Here is a 13,192-nt window from a genome sequence, read left to right as displayed (position 1 = left end):
TATATTTGTAAATTAAATTACTTTGTGCCTTTCATAGCTGGCAAACCCATAAACATGTATTATGGTCATATTTGATCTTTTTCCCCTCTTGAACTTCTCTCAAAAAGGAGAAGAAGGATGTTCATTTCATAAGATTCTACCTAATTTCTTTTTAAGTCACCATTGTCTGCTTCTTAAGCTTATGTGCATCCGAATCACCTAGGGATCTAGCTAAATTGCAGATTCTGACTCAGTAGGTACGGGGGAAGCTCAAAAGTCTGAATTTTTAATAAGCTCACAGATGGTAGTTCATGGACCACCTGTAAATAGCCAGGCCTTAAAGCCACTAAAATCCTATAGTCACCAAAGCTCAAGTTAAGGAAACTACTCAGCAAGTAGTGACATTTAAGTCCTTTTTATAATGTTCAATGCATTTCTTAATTATGTAACTATAACCCTCATATAAACGAGTGGGAAAAAAAGGGAACATCAAATTGCATTTATTTTAAAACAGCAAAGCATGGTTGTTATATCTTTTCACTTTTACAATTACTACATATCAGAATCTTACAAGTATTAAAATTGAAGATTTTATTATATATAAATACATAAATGGTACAAAACAATATAAAATGACAGTATTTATAAAACCTATAAAAATATTCAATTTGCAGTATAGAATGGCAGACTAATTTGAGTTTGAGATAAATAAGGAGATGGATTTAGGTCATTTAAGGAAGGACAGAGTAGAACGCCGTGTCCATATTTTAGGTGAGGTCAAAGAATGCCAACAAGCTTGATTTGCTACTGCATTAATGATTTCAGATGACACAGACATACTACACAGTAAAATACTATACAATGGAGAGCGCACAGAAAGCAGAGGGCTTGGCCCAATCTGCTCAAGGAAAAGACAGAATAAGAAACATGTAGCAGAGATTCCTGTTACTAGTTCATTTTACAGACGACAAGTCATACTTTTTATAAACATTATCCCTTTATTTCTTAAAACTTTTCTTTGAGGTAGAGAATTGGGCCAGACGACTGCTGAAAAGCAAGATAAGGAATGGTGAGGTACAGTAGCGTCTGAGAGATGAAAAGGACATGGAATTCTTGAACTCCTTGTCTTAACGACTCTGCCAGCTCCTGTTGAACAGAGGCCAATCTATTCTTCATGTCACCTGCGGACTCGGGTGTATCTACAGCCTCGGATCCCATACAACAGGGAGGTTAGTTCTTTCAACCGAAACTGACAAAATCATGACTCAAACGTCAATGAAGTCCAATCGAATTTCATACAAATACCACTTCAGTCATATAAAGTAAAAATAAATTTTTTAAAAAACATTTTAATAAGTTCTAAGTTCTAATGTTCCAAATGTTTTTTCATTATTTTATCCTGAGGTGCATTTGCAATGAGTTGTACTTGCTGCTACTACCTTTGTCCTTGATGAAGGAAAACATTAGGAGAATGGGTTGTTTTTACACTAAATGTATCTCCACTTGATGAGTGTCGGGAAGGAGCTTTTCCACCCAAAAGTGACGTTTCTGCTTCTTTTATTTCCATCGCCCTTTTGTATAGTTCGGCAGCTTTTTCAAAATCCCCTTCTTCATAGCTATGAGAGGGGGAGAAAAACCTCTTAAAGTCAAAATATAACCTTCTAACAATTCTAAATGACCTTGTAGGATTAAAAAAAAACCCAACAAAAAACAAGTGAATAATTGCTCTTTTTTCCCCTAGTACTTTTTTTGATTTTCTCAGGTAAAAAAAAAAAAGGATACCCAAACTCTTTTCCTTTCTATTTGTGCTGCTAAGGAACTTCAGTGCCTCATACGGGCACCATTAAAGCCGTGCTGTGGAGGGTGCAGGGAAACTGCCAAGGGAAGTCGGGTATTCTCTGTATCCTGAGCTAAACAAACACAAAGCAGGAGTCACCATGTACGTAATGGTACATTAACTCTGAGGACAGCACATTGCTCATATTATTCCAGAGCCATCTGGCTGCAAATGTGAACCATCCTTCACTATTTGCCACAGTAAGCTCCTCTGCAAAATGCATCGTGCAACCTTCATTTTGCGTCTCTATACTATTACTGTATCTCTTGAAGTAAATCAACCAGAAACCCTTCCACCTCCAAGAAAAAACATTCAGCAACAAGTAATTTTTGTCATCTTGTTATGAGTCAAATTAAAAGGTATTCTAAAAGGGAGTTCGGCTGTATGAGGAAAGTGAAAACATTCTTACCTAAGCACAGCTAAATTTTTTAATGTTTCTCCAACTCGAGGATGCATCCGACCCAGGCTGTCTTCGTAAATCTTTAATGCTTTTTCATACAGTGGCAATGCTTTGATGTGTTTTTTCTTATTGAAAAAGGTAACAACACTCACTTTAACACAGTGGGTTTATGAAATCACTATTAATGCACTCCGGATTAAGCTGACCAAGTTGGATAAGTACTTTTAAAATGTTAATATCCTTCTAAAATATGTGGATAAACAGATTAATTTATGACTAATCATAATGGGAGAAGCAGTACATGGAAAATCAGAAACTAGTTTTAGATCTGGCTTGGTAACCGTTCACCTTAATCCAATTATATGAACACAAACTTGTTTCTTTACTGACCAGTGGGTGCAAACCTGTTTCTCACCTATCACAGGCAAGTATCCCAGCTTGAAGATAACATTAGATACAGAGATGCAGGGAGTCTCTAGACTTTAAAAATACTAAGCCTATGCAACGCACTAAACAGTCAGTCAGTGCTTTACACAAGAAGAATGTGACGTCAATAATTTCTCAAGTATTAAAGGTAGCATTAGGAGATAACCTTATATTTCCTTTAATTATTTCTACTCTGCCACATCATATTTACCTCTATTTCCTACCTTAAAACCATTCATTTATAGAGAGAAAGTGTGGGAACTTACCATTTGGCTATAGAGGACAGCTAAGTTCACCAAGGCAGTAGCTACACTGGGGTGCTTTGGGCCAAAGGATTTCTGCCGGATTTCAACAGCCAATTCATACAAAGGTACAGCTTTGTCAAGTTTCCCCTGAAATATAAAAGGGAAATCTAACAAAAATATTAAAGCAACAAATACTCTCGGAGCTTCTCCATAAATAAAATTTTGTAGTAAAAAGTAATTTTGGAGAAAAAAATTCAGATGCATTACCTCCCAGTTCAATGGTTAAGTTCATAGACAACTGAAATCTAATAGAATATGTAAGTAAAACTGTATTAAATACAGAAACATTTTCTTTGATAATTCAGAAAGCCCTTTAGGATTACCTATTATTACTCATCTTCGCTGGTAAAGTAAGGACATGACAAAGTACAGGGTGGGGTAGAAGCAGGTTTACAGTTGTGAGTACAGGAAACACAGTTTCTTCTGGTATTATTATTTATTAATTATTGTATTATTTGCCGTATGAACAACTGCAAACCTACTTTCGCCCCACCCTGTATGTTTGCTACTATACATAATTTAGAGATGGCATCAAAATAAAAACTAATTTCCCACCAAATCTTTTCCAGACTTTTCCACTTATTTAATTTTTAATTGTCACGGACAAATAACAACAATGCAGCCTTTTTACTGAAACAACTTCTGTGCCTGGAGGACCAGGAAGGGTCTCACTAGGTCTCGAGACAGTCTAACAATGAATGTAAATGGTGCTGAATGAAAGCAAGCTTCTCTGGCTTTTTTTTTTTTTTTTTTTAAAGAAAAGTTATGAAAGTTCCAAACATCACTCTGACTAGAACCCTCTGGCAAAGAATGGTGTTTAGTTCACTATATATAACTGTAGACAAAGAAGAGAGTGACATTAAAATGCTCATTTAATCAACTACAAAAACTCTTCCTTCAGCTACAACAACTGGGTGATCTATGTTTACAGTAGCTTAACATAGCAAACTTAACACTGGCTGAATTTTAGAACTTCTGAAATGTAATAGAAGAGTTGAGTTTAATTAGAATACTGATGAACCCTGGCCGGTGAGGCTGTTGGTTGGAGCCATCATCCCCAAAACCAAAAAGTCGTGGGTTTGATTTCCAATCAGGGTATATACCTGGGTTGTGGGTTCAGGGCTCATGCAAGAAGTAACTAATCAATGTTTCTCTCTCTCCCTCCCTTCCCCTCTTTCTAAAATCAAAAAGCATGTGCTCAGGTGAAGATGAAAAAAAAAAAGGAATACTGATGAATGCATTTTAACAAAACCAAGCCATTACCTTAATTTAGGTAAGTCCACTCAGCTATTGTTAAAAAATGACATTATGATTTTAAAGCTCATAGCAAATAATCTACCCATCAGAAAACAAATGGCTCTGCTCATAGCAATTATGGTTGAATCGGTATATTGTAATACACATGTAAGCATGCCAAGGATTACTTACCATCTTCTTATATAAGATCGCAAGATGCTTCACTGTGTAAGCCAAAGAAGGGTGGTCAGGAGCTAGTGCTCGCCTCCGAATGTCTAGAGCTCTTTCATAGAGCTCTTCCGCTTTATCGTACTGTTTCATCTCATTGCACAGAGCCGCCAGGTTGTTCAAAGACTGGGCACAGTCAGGGTGATCTGGTCCTAGGACACGCTCCCTCATTTCTAAGGAACGCTTCAGAAACTGGTCAGCTGTTCTATGAACAAAACCCCAGAATGGTTTAAACAGCTCATTCTCTAGAAAGCAGAATCCCTAGTCCGTGTCAGGTGGAGAACTGAAGCATTTTTATTCTTAAATCCAAGGGAATTAAAATGAAGGATTCAGCTCAAAATCCTTTCTCCCTTTTTCCCAGCCCTCTTCCCTTCCTGCTCTTTTCCAAAAATTACAAATGCTTCCCTGCTAGTTTGAGGTCATAAATAACTGGGTGATTGCCTCAGTTCTCCACTTCACTTCTCCTAAAAGACACACCTATAAATATTTTCCAAAGAAGCTTTTTATATCTTTAAAGTAATTAGAACGAATGCAAACAAAAGATTTTGATATTCGCTCTTTCTTCCTTTGGGGTTAGTATTTAATAATTTTAAATTAGAAAACCTTTTTGTGAAGTAGACTAAAAAACCTGTTATATTTTTTGATATCCACAGTTATCAAATTTGTTATATTTTTCTGACATCCAGAGAAGCCCCAATACACTTCTTTTTCAGAAAGCATAAATATTATCATTTTGTCTTTTATGTCCAATAAACTGAAGAATAAAACTAGAATCCATCTACAGTCTTTTCTTTATTCTCCTGTAGTCCCAAGTTTCTTCTTCCGTGAGGCTCATGTACCATATCTACACAAACTCGCTTTTCACAAACATACGAAACACTAGGGAAGCCACAGATGACTGTGTAGTTACTAAGGAAGCAATGTGGAAGAGCAGAAGAGAAGACGTCATGGATTTTGTCAGGTGTGGCTATCTTCATAACATGTCGTGCAGGAAGTGTGGCACGGGTTCTACCTATTTCTTCTAGCTTGACCTGACAGAAATGTAGAACAGCTTGCATCTAAGAGAAAAAAATGGACACGTGTTTACATTACTAACGCCGTGGTACTCACTCTAAGTTATTCTGAAGGTAGTAGAGAACGCCCAGTTCATTGAGGGTCCGAGCATTGTCAGGGCTGTCCTTCCCCAGCGTGAGCTCTTCCAGCTGCAGGGCCCGCCTCCGCAGAAGGGCAAATCCGTACTGCAGCAGACACAGAGTTCGCAGCAGTCACTACGCAAGTGCGGTCTTTGGTTCCCAAACAATATAGTGGGGCTCTAAAAATGCCTTTCTGCTTCTGTTCCCTCTAGGGAAGGTTACAATTATTTTAGGTATCACACTAAACTAATCTAATGGTTATTGAAAATATATCTCTCCATAGCATCACATTCAAAAATTTGTTAAAAACTATTGTGAAAATAATTATGAGATGTTTTAGCAAAGTGAACTGGATCCCGAAAAGCTTCAGAAAAGATCAGGAAACAGAGTTAACTTGCAAACAGTCACCAAGCCAACTGGTAAACACTTAGATTGTACAGATCACTTACTACTAGTAGACAAATGAGTCCTGGAGATGAGTGCACAGTATAATGAGTATAGATAACCGTAATGTATTATAACCATCAAACTTGCTAAGAGACTAAAGCATAATAATTCCCACAAGAAAGAAATGATAGTTATGTGATGTGAATAGAGGTGCTAATTATCACTTCAGTGGCAATCATTACAATACATAAATGTATCAAATCACTATGTTGTATTCCTTAAACTTACACTTATCTGTCAAATATATTTCAATTAGAAAATTGCACATAGCATTTCGAGTTAAAACAAACATGTTCTATTCAGATTTTATCAACAGCTTAGATATGTGAAAATAATTTTTTTGTTCTCAAGGGTAATAATTTCTTTGCTTTTGAATCCAACATAAAACGATAACTAAATTTCTTTTACTACCTTTTCCAACCTCTTAAAGAAAAGAATGGAAGCAGCTTTCAAGTCTATCTTCCAAAGTCTAACCTTCAAATGACTGTTACGGTTTTCACTTAAAAAACAGCGACACACAACACAGTGTAAGTCTGAAGTGCACGGCGCGATGATTCCGCGAAACAATGACCACAGTGCACAGCTCTACTTCTTAGGAGTCTACTAGGCTGTACCTCTCAGCAACACAATACTGAAACACATTCTACATGAGTAAGAAAATATTAATCGGCATTTTTCTAGAAGTTGCTTCAACACCCAAAGTTATTAAAACACGTGAGGCTTATGCGTCTACATTATGCTAGTCAGGAGGCTCCTTTCCCCTTTGGTCCAACACAGTACAAAAGAAATCTCTCATTACCAAGTTGCCTTTTCTCCTTGTAGCTTTCTGACGAATTTTGAAGGACTTTTTCCTAAAATGTTCAGCTTGTTCATATCTTAAAAAAAAAAAAAGCAAAGTGAGTCCAACAAAAGAAACATATCCAAAGCATCATACTTCAGTGACATGAAAGCACTCCTTACCTACTGTAAAGTTTTTCTGGCTATCAAAACAGTGGTTTAAAAAAAAAAAAATAGTGTTTTTGCTAAAAGTCGTATGGAATTTAAAATATTTAAAAAAAAAATTCTTACCCAAGGATATGTTTACTGTTTAGAGAGAGAGGAGGAAAGAGACAGAGAAAAACACCGACGTGAAAAGGAAACATCAACCTGTTGCCTGTCGTACGCGCCCCGACCAGGGATGGAACCCACAACCTAGGTATGTGTCCGGACCTGGAATCAAACCTGCAACCTTCTTGGTGTACGGGATGATGCTCCAACCAACTGAGCCACCTGGCCAGGGTGGAATTAAAAATCTTTTAACGGAACCCTTCATAAAACAAAATCGAACAAAACAAATCTAGTCCTCCAAGTAGCAGGCGTTTAACAGATTTTTAACCAATTTGACTTACTCTGAATCTCTAAAGGACAACCTAACTAAATGAAAATCTAAAATTTTAGTTTACTATATATATCACCTTCTTCTGTAAAGGCTAATTTTTGGTCAAATATAAATGTGAAATTCATACAAAATTTGCATGAACAATACTTCTGAAAATTAAAAGAAAAAAATTCCAATATGTATTAGTTTTGATGGAGTAAAAGAAATGATTTCTGATAGAGGAAAAGATGCCGCTCAGTGGGTGCCTAATAGATACTTTTTGTTATACCAGGGGCCGGCAAAGGGCTAGATAGTGTTTTAGGTTTTGCAGGCCCTGTGGTCTCTGTCAAAACTACTGAAAGAACTCTGTGGCTGAATCAAGCAAGCAACCACAGACAATACGTAAATGAAAATATGCAGCTGTGTTTCAATTAAACCTTGTTTACAAAGCAGGAGGCCATCTGGACTTGGCTGAAGGCAGGGGTTTGCAGCCCCTTGTGTTATAAAGGCACTCAATGTTACAAAGCTAGTAGTCAGTGAAGGAGCCCAGATTCAAACCCAACAACTCTATGACTCCAAACTCCATGCTCTACCCATCACTCATCTTCAGATAGAGATGAATCTTACAATTCTCATTTTCTGTTCACCCCATGAAGACGCAGGCCAACAGAGAGTATTTAAACGTGATGCATTCTAAAGACACAGGATAAGGAAAGGTACACAGCCACAAAATGAGCCTACCACATGACTACATTTAGAGCTGTAACTCCCTGTCACAAAGCCAGAGTATTAGTGATCTAAATCTTACTTATTTTGTTTCTGGTACAGAGTTGCAAGTGCCTCAAGTTCACGGGCAATATGTGGATGGTCCGCACCGTAGGCATTTTCAGAGATTTCCAATGCCTGCTTATACAGTTGTTCTGCATTGCCAAACTTCTTCCACTGCACGTACACACTTGCCAATTGGTGGAGGGACTGAGCTACTCTTGGGTGATCTGGATCTAAAGCTGTTTCTCGAATTTCTAGAGACCTCTGCAAAGGCACCACAGCCTGGGGGGAAAAAAGATTAAAGGCCAACTAAAGTGAGTGAAAGGCTGGAAGGCCTAGGTCTCATTAGCACAACAAATGAAGCCTGCGGAAACTCCCAGGAAGGACAGCCGAGTAAGCAGGAAAAGCCCACGCTGGCTCCTACTCCAGCTAGAGTTACCTGGCTGAGTAGGCCCAGGTCCTTGAGAAATCGCCCCAGGGTTTCATAGAGACCTGCTAAACAAATCATGTTCTCCTCGCCTTCACAGTTTTTCTCGTACTGCTTCAGGGAATCGAAGTACTCTGCTGCCATCGCACTTTTGTCCTTGCCAACAAACTGCCAGTAGCTCAGCAACTCGGCAAAGTGTCCTCTGTTTCAACAAGAAACAGTAATTAATGAAAAACAAACGTTAACAGCCATTACCAAGTGAAAATGCTGGAATTCACATCAAGTCATGGACAATCTATTAGTAAGCCAGTACAGTGCAGCGAGGTAAGACTGTGGACGCCGACTGTCACCCGAGTCTCTGCCTCCTAGCTGTGTGTGATCATGGACAGGATGGGTGACCTCTGAGATCTCAACTTCTTCCGCAGAATGGGAGACACTGACACTACCTGCCTCAGGTGTTCCTGTGAGGAGATTATGGCACCTAGAAAATACTCCATAGTAGGGGTTGTTACCAGTAACATCGTTACGTTACTCATCAATGAAAACTTACAAAATTCTTTGTAGGTACTTCAGGATATGTAGTCTACTGCTGAGTTCACCCCCCAAAAAGTATTTTAAGTGATGGAAATTAGGACAGAAGAAATGAATGAAACGCTGGCAACCGGTCACAGGATATCTACTTTGTATTTTCATCAAGGAACTGAATAATAAAAGTAAGTTTAATCGTCTGTAGATGATAATAAGAAGGACGCGAGTTGGTAAACCAAAGCATGAATCTGATTTCAAAAGAACCACAAAAAATTGGAATGAAGATGAGAAATCAGCTATAAGGTACAGCAAAGGTACAGTGAAATTTGAGAGTTCACTCAGGAGGAAAAGCAAATGATGCAGCTGTTATGAGAAATGCCAAAATTTCTAAGAAAGAAAGAAAAATTCCCTTGTGAGGCTTAGCGGGTCAGAAGCTTGGCTCATAAGAATGTGTGGTTCTAACACTGGTAAATTCAAATATACCAGAAAAGAAACTTATTTAAAAAGGGTATTCGCTTCTTTAAACTCAACACCAGTCAGGTTCTCTGCAGAGCCCAGTACACTCTCAGGTATCTGACAGCCTGGAGAGTCAGACATCACGAACTGCCTCTCCAGGTGATTTAGAATCAAACCTGCTTAAAGGCAAGATTAAGATATAAAGCTGTCTCAAGATCATTCTAGATCTTCGGACAAGATGGTGGCACAGGTAAACACAGCTCTCCTCCTCACACAACCACATCAAAATCACAACTAAAATGTAGAACAACCATCACTCAGAATTGTCAGAAATCTAGCTGAATGGAAGTCTGACAACTATGGAATTAAAGAAACCACACCCATCCAGACTGGTAGGAAGGGTGCATAGGAGGGACAGGCTGGTCCCACACCCAGATGTGATGGATAAAAATTCAGGAGGGATATCTCAGAGTGAGGAGTCCCAGTCCCGGGTTGTAGTGCCAGGAAGATAAGTCCCCATAATTTCTGGCTGCAAAAACCAGAGGGGATTGAGTCAGTGGAAGAAACTTCTAGAGTCCCAAATGGTTTTTCTTCAAGAACCCAAACACGGACTTACTGAGACTCAATCCCTCTGAGCTCCAGCACTGGGGTATCAGCTTGAAAGGCACCAGTGGCACACAGGGAGGAACTGAAGTATCTGGCATCAAGGTGAGACCTGGGGGGCAGTTTTCTCCCAGACAGAAAGGAGAGCAGAGGTCACTGTCCCTTTTCTGAATCTTCCCCCCAACAGAGCCACAGAGTTGGCAGGATGGTGCCACACCTGAGACTCCATCAACCTGGTTAACACCATTTGCCCCTCCCTGCAAATCCCTTGAGACACTGTCCCACCCAGCTTATGGGTCCACCCCAGTGACTTTTCCATATGAATGGCTGGTTTTGGCTCATGCTTTGCAACTTCCTTAATCCTCAAACTAGCAATAATGGCCTCACTGAGCCACCAGTCCCCATACTTCTTGCTAAGTGGCCCTAGGCCTGGCACTAGCAGCAGCCAGCCTAGGTTCACAGCTTGTCTTTGCCTTGGAATCTCCAAGCCCAGCACAAGTAGCACCCATCTCTGATTGCTTTATAGCTCTTGCAGAGTGGTCCTGGGCAGAACACAAGGGGATGGATGACCTTGGCATTTACCACCCAGGAAACCCCAGAGACTGCACACCCAGTGGATAGGTACAGACGTCCTTGAAGCACCATCACTCTGCCCCTGCACAGCGGATCCTCCACAGAGGGCACAGGTTGGAGGTCACTGGTCACAGCCAGTCCTTGCAGCTGACTGGCCTGGGTAAATCCTTCCCACTGACCTGCCAACAGCAATCAACGCTCTACTACAAGAGGAGGATGTACACAGCCCACACAAAGGGCACACCTTGAGTATCCAGCTTGGGTAATAGGGAAGGGTGTGCTACTGGACCCAATAGGACACCTACTACATTAGGCCACACTACCAAGAGAGGGAGTCATAGCAGCTCTACCTAATACAGAGAAACAAACACAGGGAAGCTGCCAAATGACAAAGAAACATGGCCCAAAACAAAGAACAGATCAAAACTCCAGAAAAAGAGCTAAACAAAACGGACATAAGCAGTCCATCAAATACAGCGTTCAAAACACTGGTTATAAGGATGCTCAAGGAACTTAGGGAGGACCTCAAGAGCATAAAGAAGATCCAGCCAGAAACGAAGGACACACTAAGTGAAATAAAGAACAATTTATAGGGAAACAATAGTAGAGTGGATAAGCCAAGAATCAAACCAATGATTTGGAACATAAGGAAGCAAAAAACAACCAATCAGAACAACAAGAAGAAAAAAGAACCCCCCAAAACAAGGATGGTGTAAGCAGCCTCTGAGAAAACTTCACACATTCCAATATTCGCATCATAGGGGTGCCAGAAGGAGAAGAGAAAGTGCAAGAAACTGGAAATCTATTTGAAAAAATAATGAAAGAAAACTTCCCTAATTTGATGAAGGAAATAGACAGGAAGCACAGACTGTCCCAAACAAGATGGATGCAAAGAGGCCCACTCCAAGATACATCACAATTAAAATGCCAAAGATTAAAGATAAAGAGAGAATCTTAAAAGCAGCAAGAGAAAAAAAGTTACCTATAGGAAAGTTCCCATGAAGACTGTCAGCTGATTTCTCAAAAGAAACTTTTCAGGCTAGAAGAGATTGGCAAGAAATATTCAAAGTCATGAAAAGTAGAGACCAAGATTGCTCTACCCAGCAAATACATCATTCAGAATCGAAGGGCAGATAGAGCTTCATAGATAAGAGAAAACTAAAGGAGTTTATCATCATCAAATTATTATTATATGAAATGTTAAAGGGACTTATTTAAGAAAAATAAGATCAAAACTATGAACAATAAAATGGCAATAAATACACATCAATCGACAACTGAATCTAAAAAACATAATAAGCAAGCAAGAACAGAGACAGAATCATGGATGCAGAGAGCGTTTTCATGGTTGCCAGGTGGGAGGGGAGTGTGAGGGAATGGGTGAAGAGGCGAGTGGGTTAAGAAGTACAAATAGGTAGTTACAGAATAGCCATGGGACGTAAAGCATAGTATAGGAAATGGACTGCCAAAGAACTTAGAAGCATGACTCTAAAGACATGAACAATGGTGTGGGACTGCCTGAGGGAGTGGAGGGTGCTGGGTGGAGGGGGGCAAAGGGAGAAAAATTGGGAGGACTGTAATAGCATAATCAATAAAATGTAATCAAAAAAAAGAAAAAGATCATCCTAGCTCTGATTTCATGAAGTAGCCATTCTCTATCTTTTTACTTTTTTCCTCCTAGAAAAAACTAGATCTTGCTGTAATTTGCAAACTGTCTTAAATTTCTCCCCCATTGTCTTATATTTCAGGTAGGACTGAAATTGGACCAATTTTTAATTTTAAAATGCTATTTTTCTTTGTTAAGCTGTACACCTGTTTAAATATGTTTTTCTGGGGAAAGGCATTCCACAAAAAAGTTTCTTACCTTTTATAGAGGTTTTGAGACACAAAGAGATTGAGAAGGCAATCGTGCAACTGCTGTTTACTTCCCTGCTGCTGAAAAAGCCATGGGAGCTCATCGGCGCTTCTCCAAGTCACTGGGTCCTGGCTGCAGGAGAGAAGGGACAACACTCACGGCACCTACTACAGTGAGAACGCTTCAAAAGGCTTCAGACCGATGCTGAAGGAGGAGGAATGTATTTAATATGTACCTCTGACTCTTTAATGACCAACAGTAGAAACTTTACCAATATAACTAGAGAAATATATAAAGTTACATTCAGGGACACCAACCAAACTGTAAAAGTATTTTCCTAAAATTGAATTACAAAAAAACAAAACACTGACCCTCAATGAACCCACATATACACACAAAGATATACACAGCATATTTTTTAAAAAACTACTTAACTGGAATAAGATGAAAGTAATGAAATGATCCTGCATAAGTTAAAATCTTTACCTTTTGTCCTGTGACATTAACAGAATAGGGAGAGAATTTAATCTTTTTGTAGTAATTAAATATTTATACATTAAGTTGTAAGATAAGAAAGAGCACTAAGGACACAGAGGTGAAGTGGGCAGCAGAAGTTCCAAAGAACACCGTGGGC

At 39.2% G+C, this 13,192-nt stretch overlaps 1 protein-coding gene and 1 long non-coding RNA gene across 4 annotated transcripts in view; one reads left to right on the top strand and one right to left on the bottom strand.

The window, feature by feature from the left end:
- Nucleotides 1-473: 473 nt before the first annotated feature.
- The window catches only part of NPHP3 (nephrocystin 3), a 41,043-nt gene continuing 28,324 nt past the window's right edge, over nt 474-13,192 (bottom strand). For 2 of the 3 annotated variants that reach the window (XM_045199733.3, XM_045199734.3), the window contains exons 19-27: nt 12,568-12,690; nt 8,556-8,745; nt 8,157-8,398; nt 6,791-6,866; nt 5,522-5,649; nt 4,376-4,616; nt 2,909-3,034; nt 2,226-2,341; nt 474-1,595 (exon numbers count right to left, since the gene is read on the bottom strand). In XM_045199733.3, coding sequence (XP_045055668.2) covers nt 1,415-1,595; nt 2,226-2,341; nt 2,909-3,034; nt 4,376-4,616; nt 5,522-5,649; nt 6,791-6,866; nt 8,157-8,398; nt 8,556-8,745; nt 12,568-12,690 — 1,423 coding nt within the window. In that variant the 3' untranslated portion in view covers nt 474-1,414. Of the gene's footprint in view, nt 1,596-2,225; nt 2,342-2,908; nt 3,055-4,375; nt 4,617-5,521; nt 5,650-6,790; nt 6,867-8,156; nt 8,399-8,555; nt 8,746-12,567; nt 12,691-13,192 lie in introns of those variants that run through there. The other variant, XM_045199735.2, reaches the window with a different exon arrangement.
- Nucleotides 3,676-8,292, top strand: LOC123480302 (uncharacterized). The gene is made up of 3 exons (XR_006656235.3): nt 3,676-4,220; nt 7,083-7,186; nt 8,177-8,292. It is a non-coding gene; the product is annotated as an uncharacterized lncRNA (long non-coding RNA).

The sequence above is a fragment of the Desmodus rotundus genome, chromosome 8, assembly GCF_022682495.2.
Source record: "Desmodus rotundus isolate HL8 chromosome 8, HLdesRot8A.1, whole genome shotgun sequence".
Lineage (NCBI taxonomy): Eukaryota > Metazoa > Chordata > Mammalia > Chiroptera > Phyllostomidae > Desmodus > Desmodus rotundus.
The sequence above is the reverse complement of the archived record's forward strand: the minus strand, read 5'-3'. Positions and strand labels throughout refer to the sequence as shown.